The 25,732-nt window shown below is 36.3% G+C and overlaps 1 protein-coding gene across 2 annotated transcripts in view; it reads left to right on the top strand.

Moving 5' to 3' along the window:
* CFAP54 (cilia and flagella associated protein 54) overlaps positions 1–25,732 on the top strand; it is a 355,515-nt gene that overhangs the window by 66,810 nt on the left and 262,973 nt on the right. For both annotated transcript variants that reach the window (XM_064376848.1, XM_064376847.1), the window contains 5 exons: positions 8,264–8,440; positions 12,202–12,294; positions 12,528–12,713; positions 21,096–21,232; positions 24,437–24,584. In XM_064376848.1, the coding sequence (XP_064232918.1) occupies positions 8,264–8,440; positions 12,202–12,294; positions 12,528–12,713; positions 21,096–21,232; positions 24,437–24,584 (741 nt within the window). The remainder of the gene's footprint in view (positions 1–8,263; positions 8,441–12,201; positions 12,295–12,527; positions 12,714–21,095; positions 21,233–24,436; positions 24,585–25,732) is intronic.

The following is a 25,732-nucleotide window of genomic DNA, read 5'->3' as shown; positions in this document are numbered from 1 at the left end:
AGATGTTCATAAGAAGTCTTTTTCACCAGGCTAAGAATTCTGGATAGACAGATACTATCAATATTCAAGGTGAGGAAGTCTGTCTTGCCAGTATTAGGGAAGAGCCTAGTTAAATTTGAATTTCGAATGAGGAAGTTGGATGATGGTGTTGGGTGGTCCGAGATCACAAGGCCAAGTGGTGTCTGGTCTTTGTTGGAAGGCTTCAGGGGTGTGTTCAGATCCATTTTTTTCAGCAGATACCGCCAAGGCTGTTTGCTCTTGTCTAGTGCTGGGAGGACATTGGTACATCAGTCCTATTTTTATGGCAAATAAACCTTATCTTTCTTTTAGAAATATTGCTCTCAGGACTAATCTTGGGGCTTCTTAGAGCCTGAAGAGAGGTTTCTCCTTGTTTTATGATGACTGAATCTTGTCTTTGTATGGCCATAGTGTGCCCGTTCCCCTGTGTGTGTCTGACTCCCACCACTGAGACCAGGGAACAGACTGGAGATACTGGGGCATCTCAAGTTTCCAGTGTGGGCAGGAACATCTTCTGTGACCACCTGTGCTCCTCAGTGGTAGTTTTTATCCAAGCGTTAAGGTTTAATGATCAGTCCCCAGCATACTCTCCTAAACAATGATGTTATGGCTCAAACATTTGGACCAGAACAAATGAAGAAGCCCAGGTGTACTAGAAGTTCTAATAAATCCTGGCTTTAATATTTCCTGAATTTATGTCTTGATGTCTTTTAAATACCAGTCTATTAACTATATTAGCAATAATTATATTTAATTATTATATTTTTTATTTTGTTGCATTTCAAGTCAAATCAGTTCTATTTGCTTTTTTTTTAGGGAGGGGAGAATATACGTGGACAGTTTTTTTTTGCAGAGATCTCAGCTTTTGTTTTAAAGAAATTTTGAATTAAAAAAATTTCTTTTATGTTTTAAAAAGTGAAACTGTTTTAATTTCAGGAAAAGATTATGAGTGTAATGTCCTATTAGGATAGACTCTTGAGATGCATTAAGAGGCTCTATTTTTTATGAGGCATCCTCTATAGGATTTTTACCAATGAGGAACATGTTGAATATTTATTTAGAAGTCCTGAAATCTTCTATAGCCATGTCTGCTCCTCAGTGGTAGTTTTTATCCAAGTGTTAAGGCCTAATGATCAGTCCTCAGGGTACTCTCCTAAACAACGATGTTATGGCTCAAATAATTGCCAAACTTTCTTTCTTTAAAGAAGACAAATTTCTTTCCCTTGGCAATCATTTTCAACTGGGGTGCATTACAGAATGTTTTACAATATCATGATCTTGTAATAAAATTATCCCCAAATCAGTAATTGATGTGTCACCTGATATCATAAAAAGGTTTGAAAAGCCTGAGTCTCTTTAGAACTCTTAAATAATTCATATCATGTCTCTGTTTTTCAGAAATTTTCTGACTCTGTGGATCTGGATAATCTCATCAGATGTCTGTTTTATTTCTATTCAATTATGGTGGACCAACTTGTTCCCACATATGAAAGATAAGCCTTTGATAATAACTCATTAGCTTTCCAAGTGAGATGACTGGCTTTTTGTTGTTGTTGTTGTTATGGGAATTTAGTTTTCCGTTTTCCTGTCTTGGTTATTTGACCTCTGGAAGTTCATTTTGCTTTTCATACTTTATTCCATAGGATTACATTAAAGGATTGCACCTAGGATCCATACTGGATGTCCTTGATCTTCTACTTCTGGTCGAATATAGTATTCATCATGTGGCTTATATCATTGTTCTTAGTCCACTAACAGAACATTCAGTGTCTTTGCAGATGTAATTTCTCAAAGGAAAAAGGCAGAAATGCCCCTTCATCCAAGTGCTGGGGGTTTCCAGGATGCTGTTGTTTTCTGTACAGCATCCATTTCCCCTTCCAAACATCATCATTTGAAGATTTCTTTTTCCCCATCAGATGTAATCAGGTGGGACTGGTCCTCAAGAGGAAGATTAGTGATGCCAGCTAGGCCAGTTGACTGCTCCCTCCAGTCTTCAGTAGAGGAATACAAGGACTAAAAGACCTTAGCTTTGTACACCCTAATGTAGAAAATGATTGCCTAGGAAAATAAGTTTGTCTTCTCTAGGGGAATTTTGGCAATTCATTCATTCTCATAGCTGTGTCCTGATCACACTATGACAACTGTGTTTTGCAGACCCTCTTTCCTCTCTGGGGCTACTTTTGTCCAAGCCGGGTTTTCCAGTTGTTTCTCTAACAGAGAAACCCAATTGCTTCATCTAGTTTTCTTCTAGTACTATTTGTAGGAACCTAAACAAATCTGTAGTTGAGATGATCTTAACAATTCCAAATTCCACTCTAAGTGAAGGAGCATTATGGTTTAGCAGGTTATTGTTCAAAATCGACACAGAATCTAATTTATGGTACATTTTGGACCAGAATTAATGAAGAAACTCGGGAGTGTTAGCAGTTCTAATATCCTCTGGTTATAATATTTCCTCAATTTATGTCTTGATATCTCCTAAATACCAGTCTGTTAACTATGTTAGCAGTAATTGAATTTAATTATTTTTCCTATTTTGTAGCATTTAAAGTCAAATCAGTTCTATTTGACATTTTTAGGGGGAAAGAATATACATGGGCTTTTAAAAAATTTATTTTTACTTTTATTTATTTATAGACAGGGTCTTGCTTTGTCAGCCGGGCTGCAGTGCAGTGGTGTGCATGGCTCACTTCAGCCTCGACCTCCTGGGCTCAGCCATTCTCCCATCTCAGCCTCCTGAGTAGCTAGGACCACAGGCCCATGCTACCATGCCTGGTTGTTTGTAATTTTTGTAGTGATGGAGTTTTGTCATGTTGCCCAAGATGGTCTTGAACTCCTGGGATCAAGCGATCCACTCTCCTTGGTCTCCCAAATTGCTGGGACTACAGGCATGAGCCACTGTGCCCATCCTCAGGTCTGTGTAATTGTATGCTCAAGTCCTTTTTTTCCTTTTAAATCAAAGACCAACTTCTAATTCTGAACCCTCCTCTTATGAGGCCATGTTTTGACTCCCAGGCTTCAAACTGCTAACAGACTGTTTACCATATCTACATTTTAGACTTTTTTTCTTTTTCTTTCTTTTTTTTTTTTTTTTTTTTTTTTGTGAGATGGAGTCTTGCTCTGTTGCCCAGGCTGGAGTGCAGTGGTGCAATCTCGGCTCACTGCAACCTCTGACTCCTGGGTTCAAGTGATTCTTCTGCCGCAGCCTCCCGAGTAGCTGGGACTACAGGCGCATGCTACCACGCCCAGCTAATTTTTGTATTTTTAGTAGGGATGGGGTTTCACCATATTGGCCAGGTTGGTCTCAAACTCCTGACCTCATGATCCATCTGCCTTGGCTTCCCAAAGTGCTGGGATTACAGGCGTGAGCCACCACTCCCAGCCTAGATATTTTTTCTTTTAAGTGATTTAAGGGTGTTGCATAGGAAAGTTCATCTAAGTTGCCTTTCCAAACTTCTTTTAACTGAGTTTTTTATTAAGACAAGAGAGCATAGTGGTTAGAAGTATAAGGGTCTTGGATTAGAGTTCTGGTTCTACCACTGATTGGCCGTATGACCTGTCAAGTTATTTATGCTTTCTTAAGTTTTAATTTCTTCATCTGTGAAACAGGGGTTCTTGGGAAGTTTCAATGCAATGATGTATATAAAATGCTTAGTGTTTGGAACAGAGTAAGCAGTCAATAAATGTTAACCATTATTATTATTATTACTCTGTTTTTCATTCAGTTTTGTCATATCAGAACTATTATTATTTCTCTTTCACTTTAAGCACACTGGGACATTCTTTTTGAACTTTTTGGTGCTTTAGATATATTTTCCTCCATCAGACTACACATTTTTTTCTGTGTTTTCTCTTAGATTTATCTTATTACTTGTATATTTTATTCTAAGTAATATTCCTTCTCAAGATTCCTGGATATGACTTAATCTACTTTTTGGCATTTTCTGCAATGTACATTATAATGTTGAGAACCCAGAATATACCTCAGGGAGGTCTACCAGATATGTAGGAAATATGGCACTTTCTCATTCCAGTCCTGTGATAGTTGTTTACATATGTCTTAGTCACACCCTCAAGATTGCACTGCATCTTTCTATTAGTGTTTTGCTGCACTGTGGGCGCTAAGCCTGTGTCAAATGTATTTAACATCGATATGTACTTAATAAGCTTTGAGTAACTTCAGAAGAGAGTCAGGTTTCATTTTCTCTAATGGAAACTATATGCAAAGAAATTTACATTCAGACAAAAATACTTTGGACTTCAGTACAGTGGTTTTTGTGGCATATTGCAACGCAAACCACCATTGAAAGAACACTTAGAATTTATTTCCGTTGTGAGTTGGTGTGAAAATCCCTTTCCATTGAGATTCCTTAGCTGAGTCCCTGTGATAGGTAAAGGCTCATATCTTCTTTCAAAGTTTCTAAACCTTTATAATTTGCTAGGTACTGTGCTAGACAATGCAAGATGTGATGATATAGTTATTTTTGATTATCTGATATGTCACGGAAAGCCTACTTCTTGATCTCTGATTAGAGAATGGTTTGTCTATGTTTTGCAATTGTAACAGTTTAGTATTCTAGAGCATTGCTATTATAGACAACATTCAGGTCCATATTGGTAATACTTTCTCATGACTAAGTAGAATTGGTTTCATGGGAATTTTTCCTTCTTGATGTTTTGGGGGATTTTCTGATGTTACTTCTTTTTTCCTAGTTGAAAAACCCCTTAAAAGCCCCAGGCACTTTTTCATAAACAGAATCTTATTAGCAGCTCAATAAATTGGCTTACTTAAATTAGGATTCCAGTTTTTAACTAGCATTAGGGCTTGCCTTGAATTCTGTTATGAAATTTATCTGATTTACCTAAATCAAGGGCTTTGTTATAAACTTTTCCTTTGTCACCATTCACTTAAAACTTTAATACTTCTGTTCACCTATTTCAAATGGGGCCATGGGATCTGAGTTAGGGATCTAAAGTAAAATTGATCAAGAGCCAATGAGAACATTTTAAACATGCTATCTTAAAAGATATAATAAAGATCACCCTTCTTTTTCATCATTTCGTATATCTTATATTCCAAACACATTGATTGAACTTAAAGAGATAAACAGAGCACTGTTATTCCTACCAAGACTCTCAATGTTTAGAGGGTGTGGACAGTCAAGTACAGAGGTAGCATATTGTGTAATACCTGCTAAAATAAAGATACCATATAATGAAAGAAATGGCTTATTTAAATACCTGGGCTATCTTGGAAGATGTCAGAAGAGGTGATATTTGTGTGGGTCTTAAAGCAAAGAGGACATAAGATGCTCCAGGAAGAGGGATTGCATGGGCAATTCGGAGGCATGAAATAACAGCATTTTAGGAAATGAGTGATTTTTTTTTTAATGGTTTCAGAGGTTAGGTTGGACAGAGAGGTAGGTATGAGAGAGGGAAAGAGTAGAAAGTGGGATAAGTCTAGAAAATGTAGTCATGATCAAAGTGAAAAGGGCTTTGGAAAAGTTTGCACTTTATCTGGCAACTATTAGAGGAACCATTGAAGAACTAGAAGACTGGAGGTTGAAGAGACTAGGGAGAGACTGGGAGAAAGGCGAGAGGGAAAAGGAGATTTACTCACCTGAATCAGTAGTTCCCAATTCTTGCTCTACTTTGGAATTATCCTTGGTGTTTGTAAATAATACGATGTTCAAGCCCCACTCCTGGAGATTTTTATTTTGGGGGTAGAAATGGACCATTCTCATTTTTCAGTAAACTCCATAGGTGATACTCATCAACAGCCCAGTTGAGAAATATCTTTGTTATAGCCATGGCAGAACATAATGTGTTTTACCCCAGTTGGATTCATTGATTTGTAGAAAGAAGATGCAGTATATTCATTGATATATTGTTAGAATAAATGTATTAGTATTCTATGTATTTTATTTAGGATGTTTGCATTTATATCTGTAAAATATAAGAAAAGTATTTGTAATTCTTACAAATATATCTGTAAAAAAAGAAGATGCAAGAATTAAGTCAGAAGGTGCTAGTGTCCAACTGGTTCACTGAAGCACGAATTACCAAGGCAAATTTTGAGATCAAATTTGGAGCCCAGAGAGGTTGACTAGTCAGTTGAGATGGGGGTCAAAGGCAGTTAGCTTGACTATCAGGGTCAGTGGGCCAGTGCTGCTGGTATATTTTACAGGCTCCAAACATAATGCTGAGGATGGATATGTCTCCAAATTTCCAAGGGTAGTGGGGCATTGTTCTCCTTTCCTTGTGTTGCATAATTTTTCCTTAGGCTGATTTTATCTGTTCTTATGTAACCTGAAATATCTTGGTCTCTACAGCCTGTGATGCAAGTGAAGACACATTAATATTTAATGTTCAAAATATAATAGCTTTTAATCTCCTTTCTGTTCTAGTAGGACTTTCTCCCTTCAAAGTTTTCCACAGCCTCTTAGGGAAATCCCCTTATCTTTTATGGCTCTGTCCTCTTCCTCATCAAGACTCTCACATTTTTTTGTTGCCCTTCCAGGGAGTCCTGTTCTGTAAAACAACTGGTCTGTGTTTTTATGTGTAGCCATTTTTCAGACTGTTATCAAAGTTATAATAGTTTTATAAAATTATTTGAGAAGATATCTGTTCCTCTCTGTATTTGGAAACATTTAAAATGGCATAGGAATGATCAGTTCTTTGGAATTAAAATATTTTGTTTATGAACTCATTTGAGCCTGACACTTTTACATGAAATAGTTTTTGGATGTTTCCAGTTTCTTCCATTATTGTTTCTGTGTTTAGGTTTCTTGCTTTTTGAGTTAATTTGCTAATGACTAATGATGTTGAACATCTTTTCATGTGCTTACTGGCTATTTGTGTCTTTTCTGGAGAAATGCCTATTCAAATTTAAAAGGAGTTATTTGCCTTTTTATTATTGAGTTATAACAATTCTCAGTTATAACAGTGCATATAAGCACTGAATGCAAGTCTTTTATCAGATATTTGATTTTGAAAACATTTTCTCCCATTCTGTAGACTGTCTTTTCACTTTCTTGGTGGTATCCTTTGAAACACAAAAGTTTTTGATTCTGATAAAGTCCAACTTATCTACTTTTTCTTTTGTCATTGTGCTTTTTGTGTTCCAGAACACTTAAAGTGAAAGAGTAATAATAATAATTATAGTCCTGATATGACAAAACAGAATGTTCCAGAGTGCTTAAAGTGAAAGAAAGAATAGTAGTAGTAATCATAATTATAATTGTAATTATAATTATAATGTCTAACATTTATTGAGTGCTTACTCTGTTCCAAACACTAAGCATTTTAAATGCCTCATTGCATTAAATCTTCCAAACACCACTACCTAACTCGAGGTCACAAAGATTTGGTCATATGTTTTCTTCTAAGAGTTTTATAATCTTAGCTGTTACATTTGAATGTATTATTCATTTTAAGTTAGTATTTGTTTATGGTGTGAAATAGGAGTCCAGCTTTATTCTTTTGCATGTAGTGTTCGATTGTCCCAGCACCATTTGTTGAAATGACTATTCTTTCACTTAATTTTAATCTTTGCATGGGTTTTTACTTAGAACTCAGAGAGTCTTTGCCTTTTAATTTAATTTAAAAGAAAGTGTAACCCATTTACATGTATTATTATTGCTTACATATTTAGCCCTACTTTTGAAATGTTATTTAGGTCAGATTTTTATATTTCTCCTTTGTTTTATGTGTTATCTCTCTGTGTATAACCTTTTAACAAAGTGGTTGCCTTTCCATCAGTTTCACAGAATGTGTTTTTTCTATTTTATTTCTTCTTGCTGATAGAAACTCTCAATAATACTTATTTCATAAACCACATATACCAATATTTGAGAGTCACACTTCAGCTGAATTAGGGTAGATGTATAATTCATCAGCATAAATGAAGATGATGGTGTTATAAACTTTTAAGGACAATGAAATATGATGGTAGATACTCAGAATGTTCAAATCAAAATATGTCTCATTCATGTATAATAATAATAATGATAAACATATAAGATATATAAATATGATACCATTGGTGATCATGATTAACCTTATTTAGTAGGCATCTTTCACTTTTGCAAAATCATTAAATAGTTGAAACATACATGTATATATTTGAGCCTCTGAGGCTCAAAAAATACATATAAAAAGATAATATTGAATTACAGAATTCTATAAACATAAATGGAGTTCAAACTCTTGACATGTATTTTTCTATTTTCATATTTCATTATAGGAAGCATATTCTTTAATTGAGAGGATTGAATCTGAACAAAATGCCCTGTATTCCTATCAGAAATATTTGGAAAGTTCAAAAAGAAAGAAAAGCAGAGTCCCTCCTCCACCTATCCTGCTGTCTCGGACTCACTGTTCTGTGACACTCAAACCTGCTCCATTTACTTCAGAGGTTAAGGTTGGTGTCCAGTATGATTTTTGCCTCATGCGAAGCAACATAAGTACTTTTATGCCTACCATGGTTCATACTTTGATTGCTTTTAGGAACTGGATAGTCTTATTTATAAGCACTGAACACTGGATTAATATTCCAAGTCTAATTTATACTTAGTTTCTTCATGACATGTTGCCCCTGTTGCTGTTATATTTATGATATGTACTGTATAGCATTGCTATGCCCAAATATACTGTTAGAAGAAACAGTAGAGAAGCACCTTCTTGTAAGTATCCTTGTCACCATGACACACCATATGCTGACATCCTTGTATGCTCAAGATGGAAGTCTCACTTATAGTGGAATCAGACATTTGAAGAGGGTAGAAGTTGCTTTCAGAGACAGTGATGGATATGAAGCAGCAGAGTGTGGAAATTTGGAGGTGATGAGTCTAGAGGTTCTGCCCAAAGTCTTTCCAATTAAATGTAGATTCTTTCAATGCAAACATAGGACAACTCCAACCATATTATAAACTGTACATCTTTGTGTGTTTATTGGAGGGTGAGCTTTTTCTCCCATCTCTTATGCCTCAGAACTTGGCCTATATGTGACTAAAACTTGAAATTAAATTTCTTCACAAGAATTTGGTTCTACCTAATTTATATTTTACAAACTACACTTTCCTCTTTAAGATGATCAACAACATGCTGTTTGATGTTATATAAAAATAAAGTTTTATCTTTGATTCTCTTTAGGATGTTCTACTTGAAGTTATGTCAACTTGGTATAGTAGAGAGAACACAGGCTTTGGAGTCAGATTTAGGTTTATAATTCTAGCTCCAACCTTTCCTGGAAGTCTGACCTTAGGAAAGTTAAATACATTTTCTGAGTTTGTTTTTTTTTAATTTGGAAAATGTATTTACTTTGAAAATTAAATGAGATAATGTATCATGTTTTTGGCATATTAACTGATATCTTTCCACTTCTTGTATTAAACATAAGTAGTAAAGCTTACTCGAAAACTTGTAATCCCAGTACTTTGGGAGGATGAGGCAGGTGGATTACCTGAGGTCAGGGGTTTGAGACCATCTTGGCCAACATGGTGAAACCCTGTCTCTACTAAAAATACAAAAAATTAGCCGGGCGTTGTGGTGGGCACCTGTAACCCCAACTACTTAGGAAGCTGAGGCAGGAGAATCATTTGAACCTGGGAGGCAGAGGTTGGAGTGAGCTGAGATCACACCACTGTACTCCAGCCTGGGTGACAGAGTGAGACTGTCTTAAAAAAAAAAAAAAAGTAATGAAGTGATAGACTGTGATTACATTATTTGGTGATTTTTTTGTGTGTGGATTCTGTCCAATGAGCATTTATCGAGAGCCTATAATCTGTCAAGCTCTGTTCGAGGTAATTGAGGTATAAAGATAATATGGATTAAATGTGCTTGCATTCTTTGAGGCGCTTCAGATGAATGGCAAATGGACATCAGTGACAACTGATAACAACCTTCATAATGCTTTATAATTGGGAGAGTAGGGGAATAGAGGTGACATTCATTTTGTACCTAACCATTCTATGATAAATGCATTATTGCTATTGCTAGTGCTTTTAAAGTTAAACTTTGGATTTTTGAAATCTGTTTAAGAAGAGAGCTTCATTGATTTTGGAAAATTAGTACAGAATTAAGATCATGTGATTTACCAAGTGTTTTTGTTTGCTTTTATTCAAATATTTGGGTTTCTTTAATCAAAATTTTATTCTTTATGTACTTCAATTTAGTGATTATTTTATTTTATAATGCTTGAAAATAGGAAGATAGAAGAGTCTCATATTTGGCCTGTAGTTTTAAGACTCATCAATGAGCACATTATAGGAAGTTTGTATGTATTATGCATATTAAGAATTCCAGGAAATTATTACCATCTGTTACCTTCTCAGCACTAGATGGTGCTATGGGCTTAAATAAGTTTTCTGGTTTCAGGCTTCAGCCATCTTTTGTTTTCTCAAAATCTCTTGTTGAGGCATTCATTTCATTAAAATCTACTTTTATAGTTGAAAATTCTAATGTTATTTACATTACGTATAAACTCTTCTAAAGTTAGTGCTGATTTGATCATGATATCTTTACCCTTATGTAGATTCTAATTGCAGACTGTTTCTTAGAGTTACACAAATAAGATGTTTTCATATATGGAAAAAACTAAAAATATAAAGTTGGCTTGTAAAAATGCTTTTAGAGAGAATTTTATCCTCCAAATTCTAGTTTATATAATAGAACTTGGAGCAATAATGGTGTAAGTCATAGCACATAGTCTTTCTGCTGTTTTTCTTCTTTGAAAATGGTATCTTTTTGCATGAGAAATCAAAGGAAGTTAGTTTTGCATATTTTTTTCTGAGATTCATCTGATTTTTCTTTTTTTTTTTAACCCTGCCCTCCAGCTTCCAGGTTCCTTCTGTGTTCTCTTTTTCCTGTTCTGCCTTTGACTAGTGCTTTTTAATTCGTTGTGCATATCACAATCATTTGAGAAATACTCTTTGGAAATACAAAGATTCAGACACTTGCACCAGAAATTCTAGTTCATTGAAGTTAGACAGGCATGGGTATCTGTAATTTACGAAAATGGTTGATTCTGCCCAAATTTGTATTTCAAAGAAGTGATTCTGGAGCACAGTCAGGGTTGTGAACCACTTGTGTCAAATGGACATCATTAGTATTTTTCTGTTGACCTGGAGGAAGGAGTAGCAGGCACAAGCTGTAAGAGATAGTTGCTTCTTAGAGACAATGGCATTTTTCCTTCTTTCTAGCTTGCCTTGTCATTTAGTAGTTGCCTCTGGGAAGAAGGTAATGGCACAGCCATGACCCCTACAACCCCCAGCAGTATGGCTCGTTCATAATACTACACCCTCAGTGTCACCTACCTCCCTTTTTCTCTATAGGGAGAATAGTTCATTCCAATAATGAATCTTCATTATCTTGACACCTTGGCAAAGGATCATTGTCTAACCATTTACTCAAGATTAAGTTTAGTTGTTTCTTTGGGATTTACATTTTGTGTTTGATTTATGTCTAATTTTTATATTCAAAATATAACATTGAACTAGATATAATGTTTCAGAAAATGTATAAGTTGGAGAAAAAAATTGACCCATTAACTACCTGTCATCTTACCATTTTATCATCCAAATCCTACTGCTGTTCTTATTTAGGGGTGTTTTCTTCCAGGCTTTTTCATATGTATTTTTACATTTTATTTAAAATATTAGATTTTAATGTCTTGCTTCTCTTGCCACTTGCTTTTTGTGTCATACATTATCACATAAAATATGAAAATCATTGAGTGTTGGCCTTTTTTTTTCCCATGAAGACTAAGTCATTTTAGGAGTCAACCCCGGCCAGTATCTGTCTGATGTTGGGCAAAATTATTTAACGTCTCTGCATCTCCATTTCCTGTGAAGCTAAACGACAATAGTAACCCCATCTCATAGAGTTGTACATATTAGAAAATATCTGTAAATTTCTTAACAGTACTTAGCAGTAGGAACTGTTCAATTAATGGTGGTTAAAATAATTAATAATGAATAATATTTTAGTCTTAATTGTCCCAGTAAACTAGCTAAGGTTACTTTTACTTTTTAAAAATTAAACCTAAGTATATTTGTAAACTTGAATTTCATGTTTTAAAACTTGAATAGTTAGATTTTTATTTAGAAAAGGTTTTTTTTTTTTTTTTTGCTACATTGATATAAAAGAATGCCTTTTAAACAGGGTCATTTCTCTCCTCTGCAGGTCTCTTGGTACTGCATTTTGGGTTGCAAAGCAGAAGGAAGTTATGGAAAAGTACGGCTAAACAATAATCATCTCCCAAATTCAGGAGAAGCGGTACGTCAAATTCAATGTCAAGAGATCTTACTGAAGCCTTATTATGATAATTAAATTTTTTGATGAAGTCATTGTTTTGGTGAATCTCTCTAATTTCCACTTGAATCATAACTAAAATTCAACAGTGACTAAGAAAATGTTTTTTTTTTAAACAGAAGGTTACTTAATTGTTTTTAAAAAGTCATGTTGTTTTAATTTTCCATGTATAACTTGAAATATATTTTTCTTAATAGATACCAGCTGACGGTAAAAGCATTTTTGAAGTGAAAGATTTAGAAACCAATGAAAAATATGTATTTGCAGTTGCTGCCTATTCTAATAATGGAAAGCTTGTTGGGGGTGCTATTGGGGAGACAACTAAACCAATTCTGGTTTATCCACCTCTTTCTACTATTACTGCTCGGATGTTCCTCACACAGGTAGAAGAGATTTCTGCTCATTTTTCCGCTATGTTTTTTTCTCTTAAGCAGTTATGAAGTAATTTTTGGTAGAAATAAAAATCACAGCAGATATTCTAAAGCTCCTATAACACGATTTTCCATTACTACAGTTTTATCTTATAAAATAGGAATCATTCCTTCTCTTATTAGTGAATTTGCTTTTTGACAATAACATTTTTTTTTCCTGATTACAATGTAACACATATATATTAATTTTAGAAATGCTGAAAAATATTGACATGCACAAAGAAGAAATAAATGTTATGTGTTATCCTATCATCCAGAGTAGCAGAGTTCTTACCCTGGGGCAATTTTGTTAATGTCTAGAGAAATTTTTGATTGTCACAAACTAGAGGGGTGCTACTGACATCTAGTGAGTAGAGGCCAAGGAGTCTGATAAACACCCTACAATGTTCAGGATAGCCCCCATAGCAGAGAATTATCCAGCATAAAATGTCGGTGGTGTCAAGACTGAGAACCCTAATCCAGAGATATCCTTTTATTTTTGTGTATTTATATGCCTATTGATCTAATTGATACATATATATATATACATGCATACACATATGTATATGAACTTATGTACAACATATAATTTTAATCATAGTATATATATTATTTTACATCCTGATATTTTTACTTAACATATTATTGACATTTCTCTATTCCATTAAGTATTCTTCAAGAACAATTTTTAATGGTTCCATGGTATTGAATCTTACGGCTATATTATAGTTTGTTAATAATTCTCCATTGCTAAACATCTAGATACTTTCCAGTCTTTTGCTATTATAAACAAAGCTATGCTGCACATCTTTGTATATAAATCTTTACCTACATCCATCATTACTTTCTTTGGATAAATTTATAAAATTAAAACTGGGTCAGTAGAGGCAAACAGACCTGAGTTCAAATTCTAGCTCCTCAGAGTAGCCATGTAATAGTGGACAAGTAATTTTCATCTGTGAAGCAGGGGTAATAGTAGTAGCTACTTCCTGAGGTATGATGAGTATTAAATGGAATTATGCTTAGCAAATATTTAATGGTAGCACTTATCACACAGTAGGCACTGAATAAATAGTATCGTTTTTAGTTAGGGATATACTGATGAATAAATGTTTTTGCTGAAATAGTTGTTGCCTGACTTAAAACATATCACCAGTGAAGAGGATGCTAGAAAGAGTGACTTATTGACCTAGGTCTCAAGGATCTAATTTTAAGCCTATTGTTGTCCGTAGAGCTGATGGCTCTTCTAAATTTTGTTATGCTATTTTTCTCTTAATAGTTGATTAATATTATAAGCTAAGATCTTAGTGGCAATTTACATATCATATTTTTCAAAGAAAATTAAATTGACAGAATTACTAGGATTTGTCTATTATTGGTTTAGCATGTCATACTGGCTCATGGTTTTCTGATGTTTTGATATCTTTGGAATCTAATATATTCCCTAATTTGCAGTGATGGAGTTATTGTGAGGAACTGAATATTTCATCAAGGCCTAATTTTTCTCCAGGGAGTGGTTTGACTCTTGGGCTTAATTTGGCAGAACTTTCACTGAAAGTTAATAAAACTAAGTCAGAGCTATACTGCTGGGATAATGAGAAGTGTCATGAAGTAATGACCTGTGTTTTTTTACTGACACTATATTTGCAGTTCTGTAGTTCATTTATGATGGTTTATGAGCATTCTATCTCATTATGTGAAGTGGCTAAAGCAAACCTTTCTCACTTATTAAACCTCCTTAATTTACAACTTAAGTTTAAGCTTTTAAGTTTCAGCAAGTTAATGTACCTCTATTTTGTAAGTGCAATCTAATTTTCATGAGAGTGGCTAGTTTCTAGTTTCAGGACAGTTCTTTTCTTAAAACCTATTATTATTAATATTTGATAGTAAAGCATGGAGACATTTCACTAAATGCCTCTGATTAACTTGGCTTTTGGGACTTTAGGTTGTACTTTTACTCAGCATTATTCTGTAAATATTAATAAAATCAAGTGAATCTTTACCAGGCTCTCTCTAAATGTAGAAGGCTATTAGTTTAGTCTATCTGGAATTTTTTTTTTTTTGAGCAACCCTTTTGAATTATACATTTTCTGAGGCTATTTTTCTCTTCTTTTCAGACTATTTCTTTTTATTCCTCCTTGTTAAGTAGAAAATGACTAGATAATATGATATAAATGTAGAAGAGTAGAAATCTGTGAGCAGGATTCTGATCTTGACCTTGGAGACTGATTTTAGGCCAATTGTTTGGCCTCAATTTTCCTATCTGTAAAATAGGTGTAAGACAAAATGTGGTATTCTAGTGAATTGTTGAACTACTAAATCAAATAGTGAGTGGACACAATGGCTTGCTGAGATAAGGAAAGGAGGAATGTCATTTATTTAAAAACTACGGTGTACTAGACATTTAAAATTTATTATTCCACTTATTACAATAACTCCCTGAGGTAGTGTGATTACTTTCATTTCAGAGTTGAGGGAACAGATTAATTTAATCCTTTCTTTACCAATCCCACGGTATCCCTAAAAGGATGTCTCAGGGAGGTGAAGAAATGTACCCAAAGTTGCTCAGGTAGCAGATGTCAAGCTTGAATCTTGGACCAGCTCATGCCTTTCAACAGCTCTGTCCAGGTTCCAGGAAGTCATGTATTGGACACCTAACATGTGCCAAGTCTTCTAGAGCCTGCATTTCTCCAATATATTAAGTGACCCTCTGCTCCTTAGAGAGCTCCTCTCCTCTTTAACCGTCTTCCTTCCCTTTCACTGTCTTTATCTTTCTCTATCAATTTTCTTTTTATTCTCTCCCTGTGTTGGTATTAATTAGCAGATCTTCATGATTTATATTGGCAGTAGAGTTTGATGTTGGAACATGAATGCTTTGTCAGCAATCATGATGGTGACAGGTGAAAAGGAAATGAAGTTCACACATCTCTCACTTTGTATGTGAATTCATTTTTTTTTTTTTTTTTGAGACGGAGTCTTGCTCTGTTGCCCAGACTGGAGTGCAGTAGTGCAATCTTGGCTCACTGCAGCCTCCACCTTCCAGGTCAAGCAATTCTCTGCCTCAACCTCCTGAGTAGCTGGATTACAGTCACCCACCACCACACCCACCTAATTTTTTGTATTTTTAGTATAGACAGGGTTTCCCCATCTTGGCTAGGCTGGTATTGAACTCCTGACCTCATGATCCACCCACCTCAGCCTCCCAAAGTGCTGGGATTACAAGCGTGAGCCACCGCACCTGTCCCTGTATGTGAATTCATTAAAACCCATTATTAACCAAAACCACTTTGATTGATAATGGTTTGCCTTTTGTCTCTTTTATTTTTTATTTAAAAAAAAAAAATAGGCCCAGTGTGGTGGCTCACGCCTGTAATCCCAGCACTTCAGGAGACTGAGGCAGGCAGATAACTTGAGCTCAGAAGTTCAAGACCAGCCTGGACAACACAGTGAAACCCTGTCTCTAAATACAAAAATTAGCTGGACATGGTGGCATGCACCTGTAATCCCAGTTACTTGGGAGGCTGAGGTGGGAGGATTGCTTGGGCCCGGGAGGTGTCAGCCTGGGTGACAAAGTGAGTACCTGTCTCAAAGAAAAAAAAAAAGAGTTTCAGGTAAAGAAGTCATCTCCATTTTTAAAGCTCTTTTTAACTCTTCTTTTCCCTCTCATCCTCTAACTGAAGATCACCACTCTTTCCACTCATCTATTTATGGATGAATCATTTAGTCAGTGTTTATCTTGTGCCAGGTTATTTGCTAGATATCATCACTTCATCCTTTAAAATATGCTTTTTATCAATCTCATTACCACGACAGTAGCACTTGTTTAGCTAATTCTGACTTAGGGTTTCAGTTAAGACCCTGCTTGCCATGAAACCAGTCTAGCTTGGAGTAATGCAGCTAGGCGCTGTCAATGCAGCAGAGTCCAGGCAGCTCTAGGTTTCATACTTCTGGTTCTTTCTGGTATGTCTGCTTTCTTGTATTTTCTCTAAAGATTGGCTTTTGTTACTTCTCCACCTTTGGAGGAAAGATGACAGTTCCTGAGTTTTTATATATCCCTCAATTTCAGCTATAAACAGAGAATAGCTCACTGGCTCCTAATTGTGGTTCCAAATTCCTGGGAAAGAGAATGTGATTGGCCCACCCAGAATAATAAAGCGTCTGATCTTTTTTTTTTTTTTTTTGAGATGGTCTCACTCTGTCACCCAGGCTAGAATGCCACTGATCTTATTTTTGATGTTTGACAACCGACTTGTAACTTGTTTTTATTTATTTATTTACTTTCTTTGAGACAGAGTCTCACTCTGTTGCCCAGGTTGGAGTGCAGTGGTGCAATCTCAGCTCACTGCAACTTCTGCTGCCTGAGTTCAAGTGATTCTCCTGCCTCAGCCTTCTGTGTAGCTGGGATTACAGGCATGCACCACCACACCCGGCTGATTTTTGTATGTTTAGTAGAGGTAGGGTTTCATCATGTTGGCCAGGTTGGTCTTGAACTCCTCACTTTAGGTGGTCTGCCCACCTTGGCCTCCCAAAGTGCTGGAATTATAGGTGTCAGCCATGGTACCCAGCTGTGACTTGTTTTTAAACCTGACCCTTCTTTTTGCCTTTGGCCCCACATCTGGGCAGGATTATAAGAAGGCCTGTGAGCTCACCTTCTTATTTGGTGGCAGCAGGAAATTTAAACCCTCCAGCCAGTGTGCACTTTCCCTAGTCCTATCTCTCAACTCCTATGAAAGTCCAACCTGCTTTCTCCTTCTGCTTTGCCCAAGCCAGTTCAGACAGACTTGTGCCTGCCAAGCTCTCCCCCAGAAGTCCCTTGTGTAAGTAGTATACTTTCTCTAAAATTCTCCTGCTGTGTGGAGTGTCATCAGTCTTAACATCAGAACCAAACTTTGGATGGGGGCCTGTCTTGCTTTGCAGGGGAGGCTCCAAAACACCCAGCTTGAGTCAGGCACTCACTCTGGCCCTATCAACGATGCTATAGTTTAGTACAACTGCTGGGTGTCCTTCTCTGTGGATAGAGGGAAATTATCAGGAAAAGAGAATTTTTTAATTAATTCAACACATTATTTGAGTGCGTACTCTGCCAGGCATTGCCCCAGGATAGCGACTCTAAAACTTGAGTGCACATAGGAATGACTTGGAGCGCTGGTTAAGCAGATGGCTAGGTCCCACTGCCAGAGTATATGATTCACTAGGTCTGAATTTGGGGCTGGGAATTTGCATTTCTAACAAGTTCCTGGGTGATGCTGATGGCCCAGGGACCATACTTTTGGAACTGCTGTTATAAGCAACATGAATAGAATGCCATGGTAGGAGCTAGGTAATAAACAGTGACCACAGTAAATAAGTAAATGATCTAGTATTTCAGAAGACAATGCATGCTGTGGAAAAACCAAGTGGAGTGTATAAAACAGATTGGAAATACGAAGTAGGGCAATGGAAGGTAGATTGCAATATTAAATAGGGTGATCAAGAAAGGTGATTTAAGCAGAGACTTGAAGGAAGTGAAGGAATGGCTCTCTGGGGGAAGAGCATTCACAGAAGGAACAGCTAGAGCAAACACTCTAAGGTTTTCAGGAGTGTACCTGGTATGCTTGATAGACAGCAGGAGGCTTTGTGTGGCTGGAGCACAGGGACCCATGGAGAGTAAAAGGATAGGTCAAACAGCTAAGAGGTGAGTGGGTAGATGGGGAGCAGATCATGAAAAGACTTCCAGGGCATTACAGGGACTTTGGCTTTTGACTTGAGTGAAGTGAACAGCGATTGGACAGTTTGGAGTAGTGGTGTGACGTAATGTGGCTCCTGTTTTTAAAGGTTCACCCTGGCTGCTACATTGGAAATAGACCATAAGGGGGTAGAGTGACAGCACCATCCACTGCTGTAACCAAGTGAGAGGTGAAGGTGGCTTGGCCAGTGTGGGAGTGGTTGATGTGGTGAGAAGTGGTTAGCATCCGGACATGTACTGAAGGAGGAGTTAACAAGAGTCCATAAAGAGAAAAATAAAACATGACTCTAAGGTATTAGCTGAGCAATTAAAAGGACAGAGTTGACATCACCGAGTTGGGGAAGGCTGTGAGTGGTGGAGGTTTGGGGCAAGTGGGAGATCAGTTCGAGGCATGCTGAGGTAAGGTATTTAGTGTATATGGAGAGAATTGTTGAGTAATCAGATGTATGAATCTGGAGTTTGGGGAAGAGGTCTGGGCAGGAGAGGGATATGAGAGTAGTCATGTGATGAAACTAGGTGGCTGGATGGTATCAACGAGAAATGAGGGTAGACAGAAAAGAGGAGCAGTTCAAATAGTGAACTCCCGGGCATACCAATATAAAGAGATTGAGGACAAGAAGTAAAAGGAAAACCAAGTGTGGAGTCCTGGAAGCCAAGTGAAGGTCAGGCATCAAGGGGGAGGTGTCTACTGTACTTCATTATTTCATTCATCTTTTAGTGCTTCTTTCTCATTTTAATTCAGTCCCTCTAAAATCTGTTTTGCACATCTCTACCAGGACCACGTTAACCCTTTTTGAACATGCTTATATCATTGCACTTCTCTGTTAAGAAAACCTCATAAAATCTCACGATTTTATAAACCTTAGTTTTATCACAGTGTCTTTTCTTGTTTTGCAATGTTAGCTAATTGAACAAATAATATTATTTTAGAAAGGATACATTTTATAAGAAAAGAACAGTTAATTATAGTTTCACCAACCCTCTTACACATTATCTGTTATTGCTTTTCATGATAAATCTTAATAATTGTATATTTTAATTATATATATTTATATTTCAGTGACCACTTAGTACAGCTGTGTCATTTGATGAATGTAGCCCAGAGAAGTGACTCATTAAGACTTGGCCTCACTATTTTTACTGACTGTCAGGCTCTGTACAAATTATTCTACTTCTCAGTGTTCTAGTTTCCTCATTCACAAATAGGGATGGCAATAGAGCTCACTTTGTAGAACTTTGATGAAGAATAAATACAGTAATGCACATCAAACGCTTAGTCCAGTACTTGACATCTTTAAATTCTTCCATCTGATTCAAGGCCTTCTGAAATCATGTCCAATCATATTACCCACTTTTTTTTTAAATTTTTTTCCCCCTCAGACCTTGGAGGGATGAAATGTCTACTTTTTTTCTTTTTCAAACTCTGAGCTGTCTCTCTAGTCTTTCCTAAATGTACTTCAATTTCTGTACCTTTTGCAGATTCTGTCTTAACTGTACTGATCTGAATCTTATCTCTGTCTTAGGGTTCAACTCAAGCCCTGCCTTTTCCTTGAAGTCTTCATGTCTACTTTTCCAAAGCCTCTGCAATTATTACATTATTCTTTGTAGCTTTTCTGTGATATTATGGGTTTTATGCCTTTAACCTGATTCCAGTTTCATAGAATCTGACACCATCTGTATCTAAAGTTTGAAGAGTCTATCTCCACAGTCCCTAACAAAGACTAGAAACTTCATAGAAGCTTATTGATTGGATGATCATGAGTATTCATTGGCAGATGTGAAAAGTTCTGGCCCTCTAAGTTATTCTGTAGAGTGGAGAATATTCTAGTAATGTGTCATTCACTTACTTCATTCCATGAATGCATTTATACTTTATACCTTAGCTGCTTCCATAAAGGATTTGAAGCAGTACAGAACTCATTTGGTGAGATTTTGTATTGTTACTTACATATTAAATGGAATGCTTTTAGGAACATCATTAAGGAAACATATTCTACCATAAAAAATAGTTAAGCCAGTTTTTTCCTTTTGAGCTTCTAGGCTTCACCAGTGAAATCATTTATTTTGCCTAATGTTAAATTTGTTAAACTTAAAACATAGCATGCCTTCTTGGAAGGCTTCTCTGTTTTACTCTTTACTATTTTCAGCTGTGAACTTTTCGTTGCACAAAAGCTCTGAAAGTGTCAGTCAGAACCAGAAAAGAATAAAGTATTTTTTCATATATTGGGTTTGGGAAATCTGATTGTTTCTCTTGGAACAGATTGTTCATTATAACAGTATCTATAATAAATGGAGTGCACTGCCGAGATAGATGGAAATGAAATTAATTTGGCTCAGATGTGATCTTTGTTTTGCTTATGAGGATTTGAAACATCCTTACAGAGTTTCAAATTTCCATGCAATTTAGAAATAAAAGAGATTTCAAAAATGTGTCTGTCTCCCTTGCCAGTGGCCATTACCTGACTATGGCACTATAGAACAGAACAGCAAATGTGAACAATTGTGTCTGAAATGAGTGTGTGATAGCGCTGTATAAGATGCTGTCATACATTGTATACTGTAAGACTTCTTGTTTAAAACATGCATTCACAAACAAAAATATTACATAACCTATGTGCTTTTTGTTGTAGGTTGCCTATCAAGTTGGTAACTATGAGTTGGCTAAGAAAGTTTTCTCACCAGTTTGGGATTATTTTGTTGCTTCCCCACTTCAGGATGAACAATCTGTTATTTGTTTAAGCAATCTAATTACTATTACACAGAGAAGGTAATTAGAAATAGTCTTTAAAATATTAATTTGCTTACTGAAAATACAGATGCTAGATGTGAAGCCTGGAATTATTTTCAATATCATGTTCACATAGTTCATATAAAATGATTTCTAATAAGAATTGTAATAAGAATATACATTGCGAGGTCTCATGTGCTTGTTAGAAACTTTCTGGTTTTTTGTTTGTTTTTTTTTTTTTTTAAATATTCACTCACTCTGTCACCCAGGCTGGAGTGCAGTGGCATGATCTTGGTTTACTGCAACCTCTGCCTCCTGGGCTGAGTCAATTCTCGTGTCTTAGCCTCCTGAGTAGCTGGGATTACAGGCACGTACCACCATGCCCTGCTAATTTTTGTATTTTTAGTAGAGATGGCGTTTTGCCGTGTTGGCCAGGCTGGTCTCCAACTCCTGGCCTCTAGTGATCCTCCCACCTCAGCCTCCCAAAGTACTGGGATTACAGGCATGAGCCATCGCACCTGGCTGATAAACTTTCTTCCTAGAGTCAGCAAAAACACTGGAGGCATAAGGTTGATGGTTATGAAATAAAAATACCAACTGCGAACCAAAGTAATATCAGTTATATCATAAAACACAAATATGTATTGGGAGCTTTTGTATCAGAGAATGGTCAGATTGGGATTAAGGTTATGGTGTGACAGTTTGACTGTTATGGTAAGAAGGCTTTTCCTTTGCTAGAAGAGGCTCCCAGGATTAGACCACTGGCAACTGCCATTAGGCCAGTAGAAGCCATATAAAACTACAATCTTTGTCTTTACTGCCATTTTCCTTAAAAGAACAAAGTTTTGGAGCAGGCTCAGAAATGAGCATTAGTGTAATTTCAGGCAGTCTCAATAACAAGTTCAAAAGCAACAAGAATCTCCCTCACCTGATTGTTAATGCCTGAAAGTTTTAAAATAAGGAGACAAAACCCTTCATTCCTCAATCAAAGGTAACGAGCTCAAATATGGAAATACTGGTTCAGGCAAGGCATTGATAATTCCATTCAATTAAACAAGTACAGACTTAGCATTTTCTATGTACAGGGATGCTATGTGCTATGGGGGGATGGATTTGAGAGGCATTTTGAAGGAGGAAGAGATAGGACTTAGATATTATGTGACTTGTGGGGATAAGAGAGAAAGGAGTGAAAGTGACTGGGAATTCTAGTGTTAACCGACTGGGAAGTCTGTGACATTTGCTAAGGGGATATGAGAGGTAGAACAAGTTCTTGGAGGAAGATAATTAGTTTGATTGAGGATATTTTGAGTTTAGTTTTCCAGCAGGATGGCTTTGTGAATATGAGATGCCAGTAGGTTTATTTATCTAATGCTGACACTCAGGAGAGCATCAAGGCTAGAGATACAGATTTAGAAATTGTCCATTGAGTTCATCATTGAGATCTTGAAAATCAATGATTATCTCCCAGGAAATGACTATTTAACAGAAAAGATAGAAGGCTGAAATTAAACTCTAGGCATGGCTTAACGTTTAGAGGGCAGAAGCAGAAGATGGAACCAATAAAGAATATTGAAAAGAAGCTGTCCAGAAAATGAAAGTCCAAGAAAGTGCATTGCTAAGGAAAGTGAAAGTATCACCAAAGAGGAACAGCCAGTGATATTAAATGCCAGTGTCAGGTCAGGCAGAGTAGCTGCTCAATAAAATGCCACGGAGACGGTTGAGTAGAATACAAATGAAGAAGAGTTGGTAATGAGGAGGCCATTGGTGAATTCAAGAGAGCCACTTTTTGTAGCATGATAGGCCAGAAACCATTTTGGAATTGGCTAAGGAAAACAAGAAAATCAAAAATCCTAGCAAGCAAAGACTGCTCATGTGAAGTTTGGTGCTAAAGAGGAGGAGACCAGGCAGAAGCTTAGTGGGGAGGCAGGCTGAAGGAAAGAATTGTGGAGTGTGGAGGGAAGGGAGCCAGTAGAGAGAGAGAGATTGAAGATGCAAGAAATGCAGGTGATGATAACACTATGGTGGTAGAGCCTGGAGGACATTAGAGTACATGGGGTGGAGAGAACAAAGGGTTTAGAATGATTTTTTTTTATGGGAAATGTGAACAAGGAGACATCAGGGATAAATGGAAGTGTTGCTGAGATGCAGTACTGACTCAGTTTATGTAATTGAACATGAATTTGTACTGAAGTCCAGCTCCTTGTGGCTAAAGACCCAAGGGTCTAGAACAGTGTCTTGTACATTAGTAGGCATTCTGCAATTGCTAGTGTCGATGAAAGAAAGAATGAGTGAGTAAAATCAGCAAGTAAGTGATTGATCATTGTCACAGAGATAGAAAAATTGGACAGTTACATGTATGCAAGGTCAGGCAAATTGATTATTGTACAAAATAAGGAGGTGACAGAACCTAACCTGCTAAAAAGATGATTATTGAAAAGACTGACCGAAGTCTGGGCTGGATAGAGAAGGAAATGGAGCCAGGAGGTGACAACTTGGACTCATTGCACATGTCAAGGTGCCAAAGGTCATCATGAGACCAAGAGCAGGTTTAGTATGAGTTGTAAGAGTGGGAGAACTAAAATCCTCCTGGTAAAGATAATTTTAAAGTTTAACATGGTCGTGAAAGGGATCATCTTTCAGTGTGAATTACTGATATTACTGATATTAGCCCCTGTCCTGTTTTATAGGGATGAGGTATAGAGAGTAGATAAGCCCGAAGCTTAAGAGGGAGGGTTTGTCACCAAGGCTAAGGGCAGGGAATGGAATTCTGGACACAAGAAAGACTTTGTAGATTTCACAGCTTTGCTAATGGTTGGCTCTGTCAATTGCAATTTAGAAAAGATAATTAGAAATAATCTAAGCGTTGTTAAGGCTCTCTTTTTAACCATGGCTGAGTTTGCTATAAATGACCCTCATTTTCAGGAAATGTGTTAATTTGAAACATTGGGCCTATTTCTCAACCTTCTGAAAATCTGTAGTTGTTTTGTTATCTTAATAAAAAATAACTTTATGTATTAGAACCAAAAAATTGCCACTAATTAATTTTATATATCTGTGACATAATATTTCAGTAGTTTAATTTTCTTAGTTGTGAACTTGTCTTTGCAAGAATAGTTATTCTGAACATTTTTGTTGCTTTTTTTGGGATCGTTGTGTAGATACTGAGAACAAATCAATGTAAAAAGACCAGTTGACCTGCTAAATCATTTTATGTTTAAACCTGCTGTTTGCTTTATATTGCAGATTACATGCAGATATTTTGGCAGAGACTTCTTCAATCCTCTTGTACCTTTTTCTCAGAAATATTTTTGCAATAAGTGACATCAAAATTAAAGAAGAAAATCTTTTCTGTGATAATATTAAAGGCAATGAGATTTTCCCATCTCAACAAGTAAGTGAATTAGAGTGATTAAAACATGTCAGATTCACTGTATTTTCTTCTTGATGTTTTAAGGTCATGTATTTTGAGTGATTGAATAGCTCGTCTAGTGAATGGACTGAAAGGACACTGTGTGATTATGCGACTTTATGTGATATTTCATATAAGTTTCCCAGGCCTGAATTCATGTTTTTTTTCTCTTCTTTTCAATTTATCTTTTTTCCCCCTGTGTACAAAAGTACTATGTATTTCAGACATTCAAAGATATATAATGTATAAAGTAAAACCCATTGTAATCTTATTACCACTAAGAATACAACAATTTTTCTTTCATATAATTTCTCTAATTTAAAAACCTATGCCTAGACAAATCTGATATTATTATTATTTATGAAAATGGGATTTGATCTACTTGTTATTTTGTAAGTTGCCTTTTTAACACTTTTATAATATAGCTTGCACATATTTTCATGCTGCTATATATCAATCTGCCACATTTTTTTCAATTATAATATTGTCTTTATGGAGGCAGGAATGTAACCTGTCTCCTATTGATAGATTCTCAGTGTGGTTATGAACATTGCTCTGTGTACATCTGCAACTCTATAATGCTCTTGCATTTAGTAATGATCCTACATTGTTTCTTTATTCCTGCTTGAAGTTCTTTTCTTTCTCTCTTTCCTTCCTTCAGTATGGAGGCTTTAGCTATCTATTTTTTTGTAGAGTTGCTGTTTCCTACCCATCCATTTATCAATTAATTAACCAAGACATTGTTACATGAGACTATGCCAGCTTCTGGGGATATAAAAGTGAAAAAAATGACTCTTTGCCCAAGACAGGTTCACTATCCTCTAGAGCCCAAGTACTCACGACCATCATCACCCTGTTCCTACTGCATTGCCTTCAGTTTCTTCTTTCAGCATCTTCAATCTGAAAACAGAGAAAATTTTCAAGTACCTCAATGAATTCCAGAATGCTAGACTACTATTTTAGTCAAAACTGACTATATGGAAATTTCTGGTTACCACTCAGACAGTTTCTTTGTACATAATCTTTAATGTATGTGTGTGTGTGTGTGTGTGTGAGTGTGTGTGTGTGTGTGTGTGTATACACACATATATATAAAATGAAATCTTAAGCCGGGCGCGGTGGCTCATGCC

Source organism: Aotus nancymaae, unplaced genomic scaffold (genome assembly GCF_030222135.1).
Source record: "Aotus nancymaae isolate 86718 unplaced genomic scaffold, 86718_ANA_hifiasm-v0.15.2.pri h1tg000016l, whole genome shotgun sequence".
Lineage (NCBI taxonomy): Eukaryota > Metazoa > Chordata > Mammalia > Primates > Aotidae > Aotus > Aotus nancymaae.
This window is presented reverse-complemented; position numbering and strand designations above follow the sequence as displayed.